Source organism: Bubalus bubalis, chromosome 24 (genome assembly GCF_019923935.1).
Source record: "Bubalus bubalis isolate 160015118507 breed Murrah chromosome 24, NDDB_SH_1, whole genome shotgun sequence".
Lineage (NCBI taxonomy): Eukaryota > Metazoa > Chordata > Mammalia > Artiodactyla > Bovidae > Bubalus > Bubalus bubalis.
In genome coordinates this window covers 3828178-3848926 of record NC_059180.1, presented here as the reverse complement: position 1 = coordinate 3848926, position 20749 = coordinate 3828178, and the positions used below count along the sequence as shown (strand labels likewise).

At 58.2% G+C, this 20749-nt stretch overlaps 1 protein-coding gene across 1 annotated transcript in view; it reads left to right on the top strand.

The window, feature by feature from the left end:
• Window positions 1-623: 623 nt before the first annotated feature.
• The window catches only part of ZNF316 (zinc finger protein 316), a 32273-nt gene continuing 12147 nt past the window's right edge, over window positions 624-20749 (top strand). Inside the window, exons 1-12 of the mRNA XM_045164333.1 lie at window positions 624-784; window positions 971-1177; window positions 1940-2062; window positions 4751-6624; window positions 6817-6900; window positions 12978-13057; window positions 13297-13330; window positions 14942-15015; window positions 15281-15504; window positions 15817-15989; window positions 18634-18733; window positions 19944-20060. Of these exons, the coding sequence (XP_045020268.1) occupies window positions 1165-1177; window positions 1940-2062; window positions 4751-6624; window positions 6817-6900; window positions 12978-13057; window positions 13297-13330; window positions 14942-15015; window positions 15281-15504; window positions 15817-15989; window positions 18634-18733; window positions 19944-20060 (2896 nt within the window). The 5' untranslated portion in view covers window positions 624-784; window positions 971-1164. The remainder of the gene's footprint in view (window positions 785-970; window positions 1178-1939; window positions 2063-4750; window positions 6625-6816; window positions 6901-12977; window positions 13058-13296; window positions 13331-14941; window positions 15016-15280; window positions 15505-15816; window positions 15990-18633; window positions 18734-19943; window positions 20061-20749) is intronic.

Genomic DNA, 20749 nt, shown 5'->3' with positions numbered 1-20749 from the left:
GACCCCTACGGCCCCATCTGGTCCTTTGGGGTCCACGCCCACCTGAATGCCAGCCACAACTCCCCGCGCCCCCAGGCCCATCCCCGCCACTCCAGGATCCAGGACATGGGTCCAGGGGGACGAAGGAGAGGCCTCTCTAGGGTGTGCGCAGCGGCCCGGGATGGGGCTTCGTGAACCGAGCGTCACCTAACTGAGTGCGACTTGAACCCCGTTTGTCCCGGTGCCGTGCCTGCCCTTCAGCGGGCTGCCGAGCCCGGCTGGGAGCCTCCCCCGCACTCGCGCGGCGACAGTCGCCAACCCGGGCGCGCGGACGCGTACACCCGGAGATGCTGCGGAGCGCGCTGCGCCCGGCCCCGGCGCCCCGCGCCCGGCCCCGGCGCCCCCGGCTCGCGCCCCCCGCGCGGGGTGAGTGGCCGGGCCGGGAAGGGTTAAGCCCACCGAGCTCGCGGCGGCCTAGAGCGGCGGCGGCGGCGGGGGCCGGGGCGCGGGGGACAGGATGCGGATGCCGGGGGGACTTCCTGTGCCGGCCCCCGCCGCCCCCGCCCCCGCCCCCGGCCCGACAGCTGCCCGCTCGGACGCACGGCCGGTCGCACGCTCGGGCGGGCGGGCGAGCGCACGGGGACCCCGGCCCGGCCGCGACGCCCGCCCCCCGCCCGCCTTCCGCGCGGCCCGGCCCGGCCCAGGCCGCCCGCCCGCCGGCTCCTGGCACCTGTGGCGGCGGGCAGATCCCTGGCCGGCCCCGCGCTGCCCCGGGCTGAAACGACACCGGTCCACCGCCCACCAGGTCCGCCCCCGGTCCGCCCTCGGCGCCCGCAATGGTCCCGCCCTGAGCCCCGCGCTGGTTCGGGGCTCTGTCTACACCTCTCCACCCTGCCCCCTGCCTTCCCCCCGCCCCCCCCGCCCCAGCCCCAGGGGGCCCACACCAACTTCTGCTCTTGAACTGTGCTCTGCCCCCCTTCTTTTGGCCCAGGGCGACCTCGGCAACCCTGACAGCAACAGACCGTCCCAAGTGACCAGAAAGCCCACCCGGGTGGCCCAGCGCCTCCCCGGCTCTTTCTGGATGGGGGCGTCTGGCGAAGGAGCTGGCTAAACGCTCTGGCCTTCACCTTCCATTCCCTGCTGACCACACCTCCCCTAGCACCCAGGCTGCCCGCAGAGCAGGCGATGCTTGTGCCAGGTGAGGCCCAGAGGGGTAGGTCAGCAGGGCGAACCCAGGGAGGCTTTTCTTAAGAGGGTTGGGCTGGATTCTTGGAAGCTAGAGGGACCTGGAGTCATCCTCTTAGGAGGCGAGGATACTGCCACAGGGACCCTGGGGGGACGCTGGAGAGGGGCGGGGAGCCCTGCAGACCTCAGGAGCGCTGGGGCACAGGGCCAGGCCCGCAGCCCTCCAGTTGCAGGGCTTGTAGTGCTCTGGGAACCTGGCGTCCTGGGAACTGAGGTGGCACCTGGATAGACTCCCATGGCCCAGAACTGGCAGTCTGCTGGTGACCTGGGAAGACTGGGCCAATCCCCAGAGCAGCTTGGGAGGCAAGAGACCAGGGAATTGAACAGACTTGTCCATGTTTTGAGGGGGCCAGGGGAATGTGAGATGGAGATGGACAAACAAGTCTTTTTTCCTGTAAACTTCCCCAAACGTCCCTTCTGGGAGTGTACCTAGCCGTTGTCTCTCATCATCGGTGATGAGCAGCTGCAAGGGCTGCCCCAGGCAGGAGGCTGGACGTGGGCCCTGCACAAAGTCAGGAGAGTCAGGATTCCCTGTGCAGGGAGCTGGCCCTGGGAGCAGGGCCTCCAGGCTGCCCTCGCTCATCCTTTTCCTAGCCGTGGACCACACTGTCCTCCTTTCCGGCAGGGGTGAGCTGCCGACTTGAGGCAGCAAGGCATCAGGGCCCCTGGCCTGGGGCTCCCCGCCAGTCTGAACAGCTTCCTTCCTTCCCCTCAGCACAGCTGGCTCCCCAGGATCTTGGTCTGACCGCCAGGATGAAGGTGAGGCGGGCAACCAAGACCTTCGTGCGGAAGCCTCGCCGTCTTAAAGGTGCGGGCCTGGGACCCGACACCCCCTCAGGTAAGGGGCTAAGGGTGGGGGGCACCTCTGACCTCCTGAACCAGGAGATGGTCCTCAGGTCCCTGGCGAGGATCCTTTGACCAAGCCCCAGGCCTGCTGAGAGGGAGCCCTGAAGGTTGGCAAGCAGCCCTCTGTCTGGGGTGTGGCGGGGAGGCTGCATGCCCTCACATCGGCAGGGTCACCTCAGGGTTTTCTGAAGCCACCATCGGGCTGCAGTGTTGCTGGTGAGGGCTGCCTGGCGGTGCGCACATTCTCAGCCCCCATCCCCCACCTGGACGCGTGCTGCTGGTTCCCAGGGCTCACACAACCTCCGTCTCCTTCCACTCTCCTCCCTATGACTCAAGGTCCCAGATTGAATTCAGGGGCTGAGGGGCACCCTTGTCACTGGTTATTTGGCTTTTCTCTGTGGCCTCTGGTCTTGTCCGCTTTTCCTTGACTTCTGCCTGCTTCCATCCATCTTTCTCTCCTTTTTTCCGGAGGCAAATGTGGCCTCGAAGAACGTTCCAAGACTTGCCCCGCTCCCTACTCTTAGCAAATCTTCCAAGGCGGCCATGCTCACGGGAGCCACCTCCCTACTCTGTGCTTTGAGAGCACTGAGTGAGGGGCTGGGCAGGGTTGAACAGAACATGAAAAGGACCAAAGGGATGAGGCGTCGGATGGGGATGTATGGACTCAACTAGGACCCTTGGCTTTCCACCACACACACACCTCCCCTCCACCCCCCACCGCCAGCTTCCCCATGTGGCTTGTGAGATCGGAGTTCCCCGACCAGGGATCGAACCCACACCCTCTGCAGTAAGAGCTCAGAATCCTAATCACTGGACCACCAGGGAATTCCCAGGACTCTTGGCTTAAATACTCAACTGACAAAAATCTCGCGAGAGCAGGCACATCCGATGACACTTCAGTATACATTTACCAAAATATCATTGGTAAGAGTGTGCAAATGCCATGAGAAGCAGGGAGTGGTCGTTTGGCCAAGCACTGTCCTAGAAATGAGAGGACCTACCCAGAGGGGTGATGAGTCCCGGCTGCCCCCAGAGGTGGTAGGAGGAGGGAGTGCCCATGTGACCTTGGATTTGCCGTGACAACAGGTTGTCTGTGATGGTCTGTCTTCCCTCACTTCCCGCATACTCCCACCTGGTGTGAGTGTGTAAGGAAAATGCACTCACTGATCCATTAGCCTAAGCGAAGGGTCTTGGGAATAGGTTTTCTAAGAGGGAATTATTTACATGTAGATATCCCTTGATTTTATGAAATCAGTATATTCCTGGAAAATCAGCCAGAAAGCAAAATTGGGTCAACCAAACCTCTACTTCCCATTCCAAAGTTGAAAATACGATGCTATGGGGAAAGCAGATGTTGAATCAGACTTGGGAATGGAGAAGGCCTCTTTGGATTTTCTGATAGCACAGCAGTATGCTCAGAGTGAAAAACTGCGTGTGGGCTTTGTGAGATGCAGCAACGAGGTGAGTCCTGTATCGCCGAGCTTACTCTACATCGTGCACCATGCTGGGGCTGTGTGTTTAGCCCTCTAATTTTTCGCAATTTGCCCGAAAGGGGTTTAGCTCCTTTAAGCAGATGGGGAAACTCAGGTTCCCAGGGGTTAAGTAACTGGCCAGGTGCCATGTAGACTTGGGGCTGTGAATCGTTCCTTTCCATCTGAGAATTAACAGCCTAAAACTACTTCCAGCCTCGGACTTGCCTGGCAGTCTAGTGGTTGAGACTCTGAATTTCTAATGTAGGGGACTCGGGTTCCACTCCTGGTTGGGGAACTAAGATCCTACATGCTAAGTGGTACGGCCAGAAAACAAACAAACAAGCTGACCACTTTCAGTCTAAAGGCTATTTCAAATGGAGCTAGTTGTATCCTTGGTATTAATATTTCCAAACTTCTTGCTAATTTTCAAGCTAATTCCTAACCCACAGGGAGAGGGATTTTTCAAGTACCTACTAAGGGTGATGCCGGGGCCCTTCCTGCTTGACTCATTAAGCTGGCAGTGTGGGGTGACAAAGGTATGTTCCAGACCAGGAGGGCCCTGAACCTGCAGGAGGTTAGCCAGCTGCTACCTGGTAGAATTACCGGGCACCTCCCACCTGGAAACCTCATGTTCTCTCTGACTTTGGTGATTTTTAGAAACTGCTGTGGAAACACTTCCAGGCAGCCTGACAGAAATTCTTTATTATGTACAGAGAGGGTGAGTTTCATTTGTTTCGAGTGTGACCTTTGACTGAGGTCAGAGTTCAGCATGGGCTTGTGGCTTAGCCATGGAAATGGCAGGTTCACCGATTCCTCTCACATGGCGGTTAGGCCCAAAGGACTTTTCGGGGAGTGGTGTTGGGGAGCCCCAGGCACCCAGGGTGGTGTCACTGCCAAGGTCTAAGCATCGAGCCTGTGTGGAAGGAGGCCCTGAGGAGAGGTTGGGGGCCTGGGGTCCAGAGTGATGTGACCAGCTAGCTGTCCCTTGGATACATTTCTAAGCCAACTCCACACTGCTAGGCATTTCTCTTTCTATCCTGCTGCCATTGTCACGTGGTGCCGTGTTTTGGGGGTCCCTGCTGAGGGCTCAGGAGCGTATCATAGAGTGACTGTACATGGGGGAGGGTTAGGAAGGACATCATGGGAGTCTGAACCAGAGAGCTGACACCAGATCTTTCTCTCCTGGCTCCCTGCCATTCCCACTCCAGGTGGCAGCGGTGGGAGTGAGAGTCAGGAGGGAGAAGATGCTCAGGAGAGGAGCAGCCCACCGCGGCCAGCAGCCTCAGCTCCCAAGCGGGCCAGTGAAGTCGCTGAGGAGACTGCGTCAGGACGGCAGAAGCTGCAAGCCCGACAGTTAAAACAGTGGCCGGAGCAGCAGCCACAACCGCAACCACACAACCAAGGGGCAGGACCTCAGCCAGAGTCGCAGCAGCAGCAAGATGGGCAAGAGCCACTGCCCCAACCGCAGCCAGAACTGCAGGAAGAACCCCAGTCTGAACAACAGGGGCCGCTGAAACCGCGGCTGCGGCTGATGCCAAGGCAGAAACAGTCACGGGAGCAGCACAGGCCGGTGCGACGGCGGTCACGGCTGCGGCAGGAACGGTTCCAGCGGCAGGAACTGCAGGAAAAGCCCCCGTGTGTGCAGTATGAGCAGCAGAAGCAGCTGCAGCGGCAGGAACAATCAGAGGAGGGGCAAGTGCAAGAACAGCAGCTGCCACAGCCGCAGCAGGAGCTGCAACAGGACTTACAGCAGGGATGGCCACAGCTGCCGCAGCAAGCGGTACAGCAGCCACAGCAGCTACAACAGCAGGAGCAGCTACAACCACAGCAAGAACAGTGTCAGCTGCTTCAGCAACAGCAAGAACAGCTCCAGCACCAAGAACAGTTGCAGCAACAGCTGTTGCAGCAGCAAGAGTTACAGCGGCGGCAGCAGCAACAGCAGCAGGAACAGTTACAACCACAGCAGGAGCAGTTAGAGCTGCAGCAGCAGCTGCAGAAGCAGCAGGAACAGCTGCAGCTGCTGCAGCAGCAGCAAGAACAGCTGGAGCTGTTGCTGCTGCAGCAGCAGCAGTTGCAGCAGCAGCTGCAACCCCGACCTCTGGGGCCGGAGGAGGAGGAGGAGGTTGAGCTGGAGCTCATGCCGGTGGATGTGGAGTCTGATCAGGAGCTGGAGCGGCAGCGGCAGGAGCTGGAGCGGCAGCAGGAGCAGCGGCAGCTGCAGCTCCAACTGCAGGAGCAGCTGCAGCAGCTGGAGAAGCAGCTGGAGCAGCAGCTGGCGCAGCCGCCAGAGGTGCAGCTGGAGCTGACACCAGTGGAGCCTGGGGTACACCCGCCTGAGCTGCAGCTGGAGCTGACCCCTGTGCCGCCCGAGCTGCAGCTGGAGCTGGTGCCGGCCGCCGCGGGGGCGCCCGCCGCGGTTGTGGTGGCGCCCCCGGGCTACGTGGTGCTGCAGGAGCTGATGGTGCTGCCAGCTGCCGTGTCGGCGCCCTCGATCGTGGCCGTCCCGGGCCCGCCGAGCGGCGCGGCCCTGACGCCGGCCCGGCCGCCACGGCGGCGGCGGCGCGCCCGGGACCGGCCGACCATCTGCGGGGAGTGCGGCAAGGGCTTCAGCCGCAGCACGGACCTGGTGCGGCACCAGGCCACGCACACGGGCGAGCGGCCGCACCGCTGCGGCGAATGCGGCAAGAGCTTCTCGCAGCACTCGAACCTGGTGACGCACCAGCGCATCCACACGGGCGAGAAGCCCTACGCGTGCCCGTACTGCGCCAAGCGCTTCAGCGAGAGCTCGGCACTCGTGCAGCACCAGCGCACGCACACGGGCGAGCGGCCCTACGCCTGCGGCGACTGCGGCAAACGCTTCAGCGTCTCATCCAACCTGCTGCGCCACCGCCGCACGCACTCGGGCGAGCGGCCCTATGCCTGCGAGGACTGCGGCGAGCGTTTCCGCCACAAGGTGCAGATCCGCCGCCACGAGCGCCAGCTGCACGGCGCCGGCCGCTCCCGGGGCCTCGGCCTGCTCCGCGGTGCGCGCGTAGCCGCCGGGGGCGCCCCGCGCGCCGAGCCGGCGGCGGACAAGGCGCCCTGACCCGGGATCGGGGCTGGGGACGAGGGCGCCGAGGTCGGGGAGGGCGCCGCTTCCCCCGCACCCGGGAAGCACCGCGCGCGCTTGGAAGTCTTGACCACGTGCCGCAACATCCTGGAATAACGCTGGGACATCGCTGGCATCCTTCTTCCTGGCCAACTGAGTGACGGACCGATTCACCCTCCACGGGAGGATATCGACGAGGCTAAAGCGGCACGGAGGTGGCACATTGCTGCCCACAGCACATGGTTCAGGGTCGTCTTCGGGTACGAATGGGTGAGAAGTTGGCCAGTTTCTCTCCCAGAGAAATTGGACTTGACTGGAGTTGAGAGCCACGGGGGAAAACTCCCAACAGCAGGTCGAGACGGTGGGTGACATTCGACAGAGCTCCAATACTAACCAGGGAAGCCGACATACGTGGTACAACACATGTAAAAGGGTCCTGGTGAAAATTATTTCATGGGGGAAGAGGAAATTTATCTGCACTACGTAGAAAACTGATCAGGGCATTCAATTATCCTCAGTGGCTTTTGCCTTGAAAATACTTCCGCGAATGAAAGTTCATCAGGGTGGACGAAATCCTCATGTAAATGTTTTGTGTTCATAAACACAGGGTCCCAGCGTCCACTGGGTCAATGTGCAAAGGCCAGGAAGTCCACTCTGGGTGAAGGTGAAACCTTCCCTCCAGGGCCACACCCAAACAAGCCTCCCAGGCAGGCGCTGGGGTATTCCCAGGCTCCAGGCGGTCCCTAAATCCTCTTGAATGGAATCGGGGGGCGGAAGCAGAGGGCATCCTGCGAGTGCTGTCCAAGGTCCTAAGGGGTGGTCCCTCCATCACTCCCAAAGACCTCCCTGTAGCCCCCACCTGCCTTGCCTTCTCAGAAGCCAGTACACCCACTGCGGCTTAGGGGCTGGGACCTTGAGATGCAGGGGCAGGTTCTCCAGGCCAGGCCGCGCAGAGGGCCAGCCCGAGTAGACCCTGCCTCGTCTCGGGGGGTCAGAAGGAGAATGCTGGGGACAAGGACAGGAGGCAACAGAAATGCTCTTTATGGCGATTTTGTAAACGTCTGGGGGTCAGTCGGAGCAGCAGCAATCTCGATGTCTTGTGGGAGGGCAGGATGATGTGGGGGCACCTGATATCTCTGGTCCTTCCGGCCCTTCCTGCTCCTGACTCCCCCACGTGGCTTCTTAGATGCTGCCTGACTCCCCTCCCTGCTTCTCCTTTACTAACACAGCCTGCTCCGTTTTACCAACATGTTGGTAAGTGAGAAACAAAATAAACAAAAATGAGGAAATAGCTTGTCCTGTCTTTGTGTTTTCACCTCTGGATTTTATGGGGCTTCATTTCTCTGTCACATTTTGCCCGTTGCTCTAGAAGCAGACAACTTCGTATTCAGAACCATGCCCATCTCCGCACCCCAGACCCTTCCTTCCAGCCTGAGATTCTTGGCCAGGGATGGGCTTATTCAGTAAAACTCTCCTGGGAGGGATGGGGACCAGAAAGTGGATGCTGGAGGAAGCCGGTTTTGGGCGTCTTCTCCGGACAAGTTTTGAAGCCGTCCAGTCCAACGGTAGTGTGGACTGCTGGTGACAGTGGCGAGTGTGCTGGGTCACCTGGAGGGGTGTCGTGAGGACTGAGGCCCCTCCCAGCCCCGAGAGTCCCTGGCTCTAAGACTCAACAGTCAAATGCTCTCAGATGCCTTTTTACCATCTTTGTCTCCCCTTGTCATCCAGCTTTTGCTTTTAACCTTCCTGCCCTCAGCTCTTCTTTGCTGGATGACCCTGGGGGCTGCTGAAGCCTCTTGACCCACGTGTGTGGAGAGCTGGATGTACCTGGGGATTGCCTCCCCCACGGTGGCTCTTGGCCAGTGAGAGACAGGTGTTCAAACCAAGCTCCTCCTCTTCCAGCCAGCACTGCTCGGAGGCATGGATCGTGGCCAAGCTTGTCTGTGGGATCCCATGCGAGCATCTCTGCAGGGTTTGCCTTGAGACTCGCCCTTACTCTGCTTCTCCTTTGTGGTCTTATTTCCTTTACTCGGATACTCACTGGGAGCAGGGCCTTAATAAATCACTCACGCCTATAATCCTTGTTTCAGGGTCTGCTTGTCAAGAGCCCACCTTCAGACTGATGGTGTTGATAGTGGGCTTAGGAAGTGGAGTCTAAGGTGGGGACTGTGGGCTTGGACCACTCTCCCATCGCAGCAACAGGCTCTCCCTGTTGTGACTCCTGACTGTTATCATGATGGACAGGACAGGATACCAGCTGAGAGGGGCTGCCCAGTTCATGTGGCATCTTGAGGACCTGGGATACGCTAGAGAATGGTTATTCTAGGGACTGTGGGATCGGTTGGTTTTGCTGAGCACCACTGAAGCCATGATGCGGGTGAAAGAGAGGCTCGGGATCACAGTTATCAGCTGAAGGCCCAGAGGGTCAGTCAGGAGGCCTCTGTGCCGTAAAGAAACTCAGTTCCTCCTGCCGAGGACTGACTACCAAAGACCGGGGACGGGGCCTGAGGCAAGAGGAATGAAACCTGGATAGGATTGGGGATGTCCTTGAGCACACATTCCCCCCAGCTCTATGGGCCTGTGAAAGTGGCCTGATTTCCCTGGCTAAAAACACCAGCTCTGGGGATTTGCCTGGTGGTCCAGTGGTTAAGAATCCACCTGACAATGCAGGGGACCCAGGTTTGATCCCTGGTCAGGTAATTTAAGATCCCCTATGCCATGGAGCAACTAAGCCTGCGCGCTGCAACTCCTGAAGCCCGTGTGCCACAACTAGAGAGTCTGGAAGCTGCCACGAAAGATGCTGCACGGCGCTGCAACAAAGACCTGATACAGCAAAGAAAGAAAGAAAATGTAGTTTAAAAGCATCAGCTGTGCCTCTTACCTTGTCCAGAGACGGTTGAGGCAGGTGTTTTTCAAGACACTACTTGCCCTCCTATAATGAGGTTCTAGGCCCAGCATGGCTTGGCTGGGGCAGTGCTGGCTCTGCCAGGAGTGGGGAGGGATTATTTGCCAAAGGAGCTGCAAGTCCTGGCTAATACCTCCAGGCAGGAACCAGGGAAGTACACTTGGGAGTGCATCTAGAAGGTGAGGGGCTGAGAGTGGGTGGCATTTTAGGCTGGAGATTAAGACATGCTTCTGGGGCTTCCCTGGTGGCTCAGTGGTAAAGAATCCGCCTGCTAATGCCAGGGACACGGGTTCAATCCCTGGGTCAGGAAGATCCGACATGCTGCAGACCTACTAAGTGCACGCGCCACAGGTATTGAACCTGTGCTCCAGAGCCCGGGAGCCGCAACTACTGAGGCTAGAGGACCTTAGAGCCCTCGCTCCCCGACAAGAGGAGCCGCCGCAATGAGCAGCCCGAGCGCTGCAGCCAGAGTAGCCCCCACTCAGCACAACTAGAGAAAAGTCCGTGCAGCAGCAAAGACCCAGCACAGCCAAAAACAAATGAAATAAAAAGACGTGCTTCGGTGTCCTCTCGGGCCTGAGAAGGAGCCCCAGGAAATTTGCCTCTCGGTCCTTACCTCCTCCTTCTGACTTTGTGACAAACTTCCAGAGGTGACGAAGGTGTATGCAGGACCAATACCACGTGTATGGTACCTTGGAACAAATTTTAAAATGTGTCCCTCTTCCCAGTGGAGATAGCCTACTCCAGCTCCACGGCTTTGTAGCGGGGAGGCAGGCTCCCTCAGAGCCTTGGCCCTGGCGAGGTCTCCACCCCACCTCCTCCCGGCATTTTCAGCCACCAAATCGAGTGGTTCTTTGTCCTGAGTCAGCCTTTACCAGGTTCTGTCCTGAGCCCTAACCCTAACCCTAAGTCACGGGGGAGCTCTGCTTTTCTGGATTTATATCACACCTTGTCTGTTCTGTGCTGGCAGCCAGTTAGGCGTGACTAATTCATGTGTGTTGAGAGATATCAAGGGAAAATTGAAGACAAGAACATTAAGGAGTTTGACTTGGGGAATTTTGTAACGGAGTTCAGACCTTACAAGGCTGGCTCATCAAGTGAAAAAAAAATACAGTGGGAAAAAATTAACCCTCGCCCCCAAATTACTGAGAGTATAATTAGTCTCAACTTTTCATATAATGATCTCCAAGGGTTTGCAAAAGGTAGGGAGAGGGTTGTTTCTATGAGGGGGCTGGGAAAGGGCTCAAGGTTTTACCTATTTTGGGCACTGGTGTGAGACAGAGGAGCTAAGTATGAAGTCCTTCCTGTCTCTTTGGGATGTGTTAGTCACATTAATGGCAGTAGGGAAGGCTGTCATTTTTCTTTATTATCAGGTAAATATCTCCGGACTGACCCTGGGCTGTACTTATGCCATATCAGGGACTGGCTGGCTAAGCTCAGAAGTCTCTGGTAAAATGAAGACTCTCCAGGGAATAAAGGTAAAGTCAAATCTATAAAACAGAAAAGAGTTCAACCCTTAGTACTGTCTTTGCTTCCTTTGAGTCAGCTTGGCATCTTTTAGAAACTAGCGATGGTCCTCTAGTGAGGACTTGGTAATTGGAATTCTGGCTGCCAGTTACTACGTGACAACTTCCCTTACCTGTAACAAAGAAGCAAGAGTATCCATTGTTCCCGGTTGTTGTATGTCAAGCAGGTAAAATATTACCTGCAAACAAACCTAACCTACAGTAGGCACTTGGAATATATTTGTTGCATCTAAAGCAAGAAAGCAACACATATTCTTTCCTCTGGTTGGATTTTCTATGAGATAAGGCTTTCTACTATCCCAAGGTTTAAAAGTTTAGACATTGTAGAAATGAGGACTTTGTGAGGCCCCCAGATGGTAGAAGGGCATAGTGATGCCCTTAGGATTCTCCCTTGCAGGTCGAGTCTGGTAGGGTTCCAGGTGACTCTATCCAAGGCGGTGACATCAGCCACCACGCAGGTATCTCCCCAAAGCTCTGAACCTGAGGACTCCTTAGTCTCCTAGACTTGGACGTTCCAAAGATCTAAGGCTCAGTAAGTCCACGTGGAGCACTCCACCCCTGATCTCTCCCTTTGGTGCTGGCAGCGCCATTCAAATTCGCCTGAAAAAGAAGTAACTTTATTTAGTTTCTATGTTTGACCGCACCGTGTGGTATGCAGAGATCTTAGTTCCCCAACCAGGGATTGAACCCATGCCCCCTGCCTTGGAAACCTAGGGTCCTAACCACTGGTGTGTGTGTATGCTTAGTTGCTCAGTCATGTTCAACTCTTTGTGACCCCATGGACTATAGCCCAACCAGCTTCCTCTGTCTCTGGGATTCTCCAGGCAAGAATACTGGAGTAGGTTGCCATTCCTTTCTCCAGGGGATCTTCCCGACCCAAGGTTCGAACCCAGGTCTCCTGCAACACAGGCAGATTTCTTTACCACTGGACCACCAGGGAATTCCCAAGGAGTAACTTTTAAGCTCATCAAAATTAGATGTAAGAAATCAAATGGTTTCCAATAAACAAATCTTATACTTTTGCTTTAATAAAATTTCCACTCTGTATGTCTGTAAACAGCTTGGGGGATGTATATGAAAATGCATGCATGAAATAGAGTTCAGGGCAGGAGTGGGGGCATCATCTGCTTAGTTCTTGCCTTGCCCTCCACGGGGCATGCTGGTGTTGAGGAGGCTGTCAGCCATCCAGTGCCTGTCATGAATTCATTCTGAGTGTCAGCCTTCCTGTGGTTCACCAGCAGGGACACGGGCATGTGGGAGTTACAAGACATTTGGAATTTGTGAGATCCAGGATGGCTCTGTCTGAGCATATGGGCTTTGAGTAAGCCCCACCTCTGCACAGACTCATCCCCAGGTGCACACTGACTTCAGGGGCTGGTTCCCCAGCTGGGCAGAGCTCACTCACACTAGGCTCCTAGGCCTTGCTTAGCTGACACCTCCTGCAGGAAGCCCCCCTGGATTCCTTCTGGGTTCTCATGCTGTGGGCTGGCAAAGAGTCTGACACTGAGGAGCGCTGACCAATGTCTCCATCCAGCCTCCACACACCCCTGCCCGAGGGAGAGGACAGTAGTGCCACTGTCAGAGAGAGCCAGAGCCGGACAGTGATCAAAGCAGTAAAAACAAACTGTACTCAAGACCTAAGGCAATAGGAGAAAAGAGGGCTCAGAATAGAAGCGGACTCAATCCCGAACACCACAAGGACAAGCAGAGATTCACAGCCAATGTGCAAGGTAGGAGGAAACTGCTAGATGGAAAATTACTAAGAGGAAAGGAACATTAGGGGCAGGGTGGGGGGAATTCTGGTTAAACAGACCCGACAGGATTCTTGCTGAAGGCAGGCCAGGGTGTTCAGACATCACCTAGGGAATGGTGGGGGTGAGGACTCTGATCAGATATGACGGTGATCTGATATCCAGGGTGAGGATTCTGGCAAAACTGACTTGATAGTGTTTCTGCTAAAACTGGGCAATGCAGAGACAGACACGGGAGCCCCAAGGTGGATGAGGCTCAGACTAAAAGTTTGGTGGAGAAGGGAGTCTTTTGCACACCTGGCTTGTGCCTCCTCTGTCTGCAGTCCACACTCCACCCCTGCCTGTTCCTCTCTGCCTGGACCTGAACCTCTGCCCCTGATTGGCGGACATTTTTGTCATTTCTGTCTGTACCCAGGCTGCGGTTTGCGGGGTGGGGGGGGGGGAGCTGTTTGCTCTTCCTTTCTGCCCTCTGCCCTGTACCCAGGCCCAGCATAACTACGCTTGCCCTGAACCGCTGGGTGAGGGGCTAGAATGGACTTGATGCCCAGGCAGGTGCAGGCATCTGACAGGGGGCTGGGGCAGGGAGGGGCTCCCTCTGCAAGGATGATGGGCAGAGTCCATCACAGCAGCGTCACAATCGCAGAACCAAGAGATGTTCCCAAAGTGATCAGGATCCCCTCCTATTGGCCATTCCCATTTCCATAGCTTAACTCTCATCTTGTGCCGGAGACTGAATGTTTGGGTCTGCCCCTTAGCCCCAACTCGAATTCACATGTTGAAGCCTAACCCCCAATGTAATATATTCCATCATTTTGGAGGAGGGGGACTGTGGGATGTGATTAGGTCATGAGGGTGGAGTCCTCATGAAGGCTATTAGTGCCCTTATAAAGGGACCTCCAGAGAGATCACTCACCCTTCTCCCAATGTGAGGACTCAGCAAGGGGGCCCTGGCTCTGAACCAGGAAGAAGGTTCTCACTGGACGCTGAATCTGCCAACACCTTGATCTTGGACTTCCCAACCTCCAGAACTGAGAGAAATAAATGTTTCAGCCCCTCCATCTATGGTGACTTTGTTATAGCAGCCTAAATGGATTAAGATATTTTGTCATCTTGAAGCCCTGCCACTTTCCACCTGGGTCACCTCAACAGCCTTTGGATAGCACCCAGTCACCCACCTGGACCCCTGCCATTCCCACCCCCACCATCCATCTTAACAAGTATGACCCACCTCTACCCGATGCCTTTGTGGGCTGCCAGCTGTCATGGGGCCCTGCCCCCTCCCTAGACCTGCTTCAAGTCCCCCCACCCGTCCCTCCAGCCAACAGGTCTTGCTCAGGCCTGGTCTCCCCTGTCCCTTCTGCGTCCCAGTCTCCAGCCATCTTTCAGGCTGGGCTGAAATGCCACCTGTCCCCTGAAGGCATGGGGACCTCCTCACCACATCCCCATATGGCTCTCACAGTTAAGACTCCAGGACTTGCTGTCTTCTGGGCCAGGAGGCCCTGCACCCCTCCTTGCTGTGTTTCCCCTCCCCAGACCTGCAGGTGCAGGAGGAGTTCATGACTCTTTGCGAGCCCATGGACTATACAGTCCATGGAATTCTCCAGGCCAGAATACTGGAGTGGGTCGCCTTTCCCTTTTCCAGGAGATCTTTCTTGGAGTGGGTAGCCTATCCCTTCTCCAGCAGATCTTCCTGACCCAGGAATCGAACCGGGGTCTCCTGGATCGCAGGCGGATTCTTTACCAACTGAGCTATCCAGGAAGCCCCAGATGGTAAAGAATCTGTCTACAATGCAGGAGACATGGCTTCGATCCCTGAGTCGGGAAGATCCCCTGGAGAAGAAAATGGCTACCCACTCCGGTATTCTTGCCTGGAGAATTCCAAGGACGGAGGAGCCTGGTGGGCTACAGTCCATGGGATCAAAAAGAGTTGGACACAACTGAGCAACTAACGCTTTCAATGTAAATTCAGATCGTCCCAAAGCCCAGCCTGCCTGTGGCTGGGGCTGGCGCCTTAGCTGAGTCTAGACTCAGCAGTTTGGTCATCAGGTTCTCTTGGGAACACAGTGACTCCCACAGGCCTGGATTTTTCCATTGCTGGTCTCACCCCTGCTAGCCTCCTCCCCCATCAGTTTTCGCACCTCGTCCTGCAGCCCTTCTGCCCCCAGAAGGTTCTCACACGCTTCGACAAGATCCTTAGGGCTTGGTGAGCCACGGGGCCCCATCTCCCCCAGTCCCCACCAACTGGAGTGAGCACAGGGTCCCACGTTCATCCATGTACAACGTGTACCGGCCGAGTGTAAATGCGTGGACATACACCCAGACCAAAAACTCCCGTTGAGAATGAGGGACAAGCAGGGGTCAGGCAGCTGGCCTCAGAGGGCTCGAAGGATGCTGTTGAGAACCCACAGGAAGAGGTGGCCAGAGAGGCCAGCGGCCAGGACTGCTGAGTTCTTGGAGCCCAAGCACAGGGCTGCACAACGTTTCGAGGAATATCACTGCAAGATGCAGGAAACGGGGAGCGGAGGAGGCACGTCAAGGCTGGAAGCTGGGTCTCTGGCTCCCCAGAACCCCATGAAGACAGGCCCGCCTGGCAGGGGTCCTGCCCCAGGGTCTGTGCCCACAGGCACCTTCGGGCAGCCAGCTGTGACCCCTGGCAGCTCAGGACTTAGGTGCTTGGCAGAGTCAAGGCCAGGTGACTTCAGATCATGCAAGGCCCAAGCGTGGTCCATTTGGGACAGCTCTGAGTAGGCACAAAGGTGATGCCAGGCCTGCGGGGCAGGGAGGGGGTCACCTGCAGAGGCTCAGCCAGTCTGAGGCTGTTGGCGAGGCCCGTACATCCAATCCAGGTCCAGTGGAGCGTAGGAACGGAATCGGGTGGGATCACAAGAGTGGGGAATTGTATTTGATTCCAAAACAAACAGACACTAAGGAGCCTGGCAAGTGGCTCAGGTTTGATTCTTACAGACGAGTGGGCGGACGCCCTGAGCACACCTGGCCCCTGCAGTCCTCACAGGCGTGAGGCAGAGGAGGACTGAAAGCCGCATTGTGATCTGTGACACACTGGACACGGTGGGCTCCGGGACCTCCATGTGGACCCTCACTCTGTCCTGCGTGGGCCGAGCTTTGGGGACTCTGCATGTCACAGGGCAGGATGAAGGAGAGGCTCTGGGGGTGGAGGTGTGGGGAGGAGAGCTTCAGGAAGGGGAGGAAACCACAGGGCCCAGGGCTGCAGCCTCTCCTTGGCCTTGAGAGGCTGGTGGTCAGCTGAGGGAGGAGACTCGGGTAGGGACTGGGCGGGGGGGCGCCGCCCAGTGGGCAGAGTTAGTGGACTCCACAGCTGGGAACATCCGCAGAGATCAGAGGAAGAAATCGGCTCTTAGGGGAGGGGTCAGGTGGGAACAGGCCAAGAGGACATGTGAGCAGACGCTGCGTTGCCATGGGGTCCCTGCCGGATGAGGCGGAGGGTTCGAAGACAGGGATGAGCTGTCAGTTCTGTTTCACCTGCCCACTCCCCAGTTCGGGCTTCCCAGTCCATTAAGAATCCCTGTCAGTTAAAAATCTGCCTACAATGCAGTAGACCCAGGTTGGATCCCTGGGTTGGGAAGATCCCCTAGTGGAGGAAATGGCAACCCAGTCCAGAATGCTTGCCTGGAAAATCCCGTGGACAAAGGACCCTGGCGGCCTATAGTCCATGGAGTCACAAGCGTCAGACATGACTTAGCAACTAAATCACCACCACCTCCTCCCCCATTTGTTTCCTATCTGGTTCTGGTGCATGACTCTGACTTCATCCCCTGTCCCTCACATTAGGAGTGGACTTGACCAGTGGGCAGCACTGGTAGGGTGGGAAGGGGAGGACAGGCTGGCGCCAGGCAGGGGGAGGGGGCCAGTCGCACCCCTCCCCCACAGCCCCAGCTCCCACTCGGTGATGCCACCTCCAGCCTCCAGCTCCCTGCAGGCCTCCTTCCCCGCCCGCCCCTTCAGGTCCAGGTGCCAGTCTCTGGTGCCTCCATTCCTATTGCTCCCCTTTTCCTGGCTCTGCCGCTCTCCTGAGTTATCTCCCCTTCAGAGCTTCTCAATGGGACCACCTGGGGTGAAGCGGGGTGGAGAGAGGGTCCCGGAGTCCAAAGCACAGAGGCCCACAGGACCAGATGGGGAGTGCCATGGACAAGTGGGCCTGCAGAAAGCTGGGGGGGGGGGGTACGGTGGGCATGGAGAACCTCAAAGCCCAGTCTCATTCACAGGGGCTGGTCACTTCTCAGGGCCCAGAGCGGGATCCTGCAAACCACAGGCGTGACACTGACAGAACTGATTTTTTTTGCCATCTTTTAATGAGACCTTCAATTTTTAAAGATTTTTTTCTTTTGATGTGGACCATGTTTAAAGTCTTTATTGAATTTGTTACAGTATTGCTTCCATTTTATGTTCTGGCTTTTTGGGATCGAGGTGTATGGGATCTTACTTTCCTCACCAGGGATCAAACCCCTCACCCTCTGCATTGAAAGGCAAAGTCCTAATCACTCCCAGGGAAACTATATATATATATATCTCTGCTTTGTTGAGATATAACTGACATATAACACTGTATTCGTTTTAGGTGTTCAATGTAACGATTTGATGTATACTGTGAAATGACTGCCACAGTAAGTTTAGTTAACCCTCATCACCACACACAGCTACACTTTTCCCCTCCTTGTGATGGAAATCACTGTGCAGGCAGGTCTGAGTCCTCCGTGGTCTGAGCAGACCCACAGCCAGACGCCGAGGGTCTGGAGGGGAGAAGCGGTCACTTCAAGCAGGTATGAACCCTGTGAGAGCCCAGTCAGGCTGTGATGTTGACAGTCCTGTCTTAAGGGGTGGGGGTGGGCGGGCATTAGTGAAAATAGAAGAAAAATGGTACCAGTGCAATGATAGCTAGGCAAGGCCCAGGGCCCAACCTCCGTGGGTGCAAGACGTCACCATAAGACAGTAGCTGTGGCCCTGGGGGGCGGGGGGCAGATACAGGTAAGTTTTGGGGAGGGCTGTGGGCATCCCCTGAGTCTCCCACCTCACCGTCTCACACCTCCTGGGCGGCCGACTCCCCCTCCCGCCTCCCTCTGCTGGGGGAACACGTCCCTTCCTAGAAGCGAGCCCTCTTCCTGGTCACTTGGAAAGCTTCCAGATCTGAGGGCTTATTGCATTCATCTAGCGACCCGGCCCAATGGCTGGCCCCCTCGGTCCGCGTCCTCCTCCATCCTGGGAACACCCCCCACATCTACCTTCTAGCCAGAGTTGGCCCCACACAAGCCGTGGGCGTCCGGCCCACCTGCTCTTGTCCTGCTGGCCCCTGCCGGGCAGGGATCGGCCCTGCCCCGTCCGGATCTGAGGGCACGCGGGCCTGCACGACGCCTCCCCGAGGCCACTCATAGGGGTCACCTCCTCCCTCCACCATCGCGGGGCCTGGGATGGAGCCAGCCGGCTCTGGCGCTCAGCAGAGCTCCTGGAATCGCGGTTGAGGCTGCGCGGGTTTTGGGGAGCGGCGGTCCGGCCAGGGACCCGGCGGGCGTCTCCAGGGCCAGGGCGGGGCGGGGGGTCTCCGGAGGTGGGGTTGGGTCCTGGGAAGGCGCGGGGGCGGTGCGTCGCGGGCCCCAAGGCCGGGGTCCCGGTGCACACGAGCGCGCGGACCCAAGGCCGACGGCGCCCTCGCGCGAGGGGCGCGTCCTCTCCCCCCACGCACGACCCTTTGAGGCCGCGCTGGACCCCGCGTGACCGGAAGTGCCCCCCCGTGGGCACTGGCGAGGCGGAGCCCGGCGGAGGCACTTCCGGTGCCCACGCGCCGCAGCCGCCGCGCAGCTCCGGGGCCGTCACTTTGTGTAGCGCGGGGCGCGCAGGCCCCGGCCCGGCCCCGGTGTCCGGCGGCGGCTCGGCGGCTGGCGCGCGCGGTGAGCGGGCGGCGCGGTGAGTGCGCGGCTGGGCCGGCGGGCGGCGCTCGCGGGCGGCAGGTGCGGGCGGGCCGGGCGCGGGCGTGGGGTCGGGGTCGCGCCGCCCCTCGACGCCGGCGCGCGAGGCCGCGGTGAGATCGCGGCGCGCGGAGGGGCGGACCTGGCCTGGACCTGGGGTGGGGGGGCCCGGAGCGGCGCGCTGGCCTGGCCTTGGGCGGCCGCGCCCACGCTCAGTGCAGCCGGTGGACCCCCGCCCCGGCCTGCGCGATGGGGGCGGGCTCCGACCCCCGGGGTCGGTCCGGGTGGGCAGCGCGGTGTAGGCGGGCAGCAGAGGACACACGCGCGCTACTCTTGGGAGGTGCCCTCCACGGTCTAGGCCGGAGGGGCGGGGGTTGGGCCGCGGCCGCCCCCGGGACACACCCATCCAGGAGGGGCTGTCACGGCCTGGCCCCTACTTCCGCGGGAGGCGGGGGCCTGATCAGCCCCTTGAAGGGGTAGAGATGGCTGGGCTAGGCGCCCCCCGCGAGCCTGCTTAGTGACCTTGGGGGCCTTGTCTGGGTCTTCCCTCTTCAAATGGAGGCTCCGGTGGGCAGCTTGGCCGAGTCTTGTACCCCCAGGAGGCAGCTTGCGGAGCTCACTCCTGGGATCGAATGGGGTCCTTCCTGGGGTCAGATGGGGTCTGGGCTGCCCTGTGTGGTCGCAGAGATGGGAGAGGGGCTGGCGTTTGGAGGAGGACCCAGTGGGCAGAGGAGAGGGGAGGTATGCAGGGTCAGGCCCTGCTATGCCTGTGTGGGGAGACGTTGGTGCTGGGTTTGGTTCAACAAGTGTCGGCAGGTCTGGGGCGCTGGCTGCCAGGTGAGGGGCTGCCTTTGGGCAGCGGGCATGGCCCCGCAGATACACCTGCACCAGGGGCACACCAGGAGAGTAGAGGGGCCCAAATCATGGACAAGCAATGAGGATCCTGGTAGTCAAGGAAGAAGATGGAAGCCTGGAAGGCCTTGAATAACGGGTGGGGCCAGTGAGGCCACCAGAGGGTAGGAAGGGCCCCAGCTGCCCCTGCGCCCACCCATTCCTCCTGCTGCTCCCTGCAGGTTCCCTGGATGTGGGATCTCAGTGGAGAGTTGCTGAAAGTTTCCCAAGTTTGCCGCTTGCTGTCTGTGGGGCAGGCATCTTGTCACCGCCCCCCTCCACCCTGTTCTAAATTCTGCAGCATGGTACCCTAGGGTGCAGCCCCGCCCCACCTCCCAGGCAATAATGGTCTGGGATGACCTGCAGGGTTATGTTGATCAGGTCGCTTACCTGGCTTACCTGAGCGGGATGCCAGGAGGTGAGTGTCTGGTGGTCTGGCAGGTTGGAAAGAGAAGAGAGGAGAGTGTGCAGCATATACCTGGCCTGGGGAGGCAGAAGAAACCTGGCACCCAAGATTCTTAGTTACTTTTTCAGAACCGTTCTATTCCAGATACTGGGTCAGGATGGAGGGATGCCTGGCTGGGCCGTCGCAGGGTGACTGCCGTCTCCATGGCAGCCGGGTCTTTCCTTCCCTGGTCACCAGCAGGTGCACCTCTTAGGAGAAGAGCCCTCAGGGCCTGACCTCCTTAGACGCACCACCAGCGGGTTCCAGGGTGAAGGACCCTCAACAGCAATTAGTCGGTTCCGGAACGTGATAGTGGGGCCAGAATACTGAGTCTTAAAAAGCTTATGTTCATTGCGTTGACCGCAGGCTTTAGAATCATTCCTTTGGTAAATATCTGAGTGCTCACTCTGTCTGGCACGGAAGAGATTTGAGAGAGGAGCAGAGGGAGCTTCTGCCTGCCTGGAGTCGACTGTGTGCTTGGGGAGACAAGCAATAGCAGATACTTCAATAAGTGTATTAAAATGTAGGTGCTGAGAGCGCAGAGTCCCGGGAACTGTGCATGTCATAGGAGCCCACGGGGGCTGCCTCCAAAGGCCCAGCGAAGAGGGAAGGAGAGTGCCAGAGAACAGGAGCGGCATGTGCAAATGTCTCGAGGTGGAACG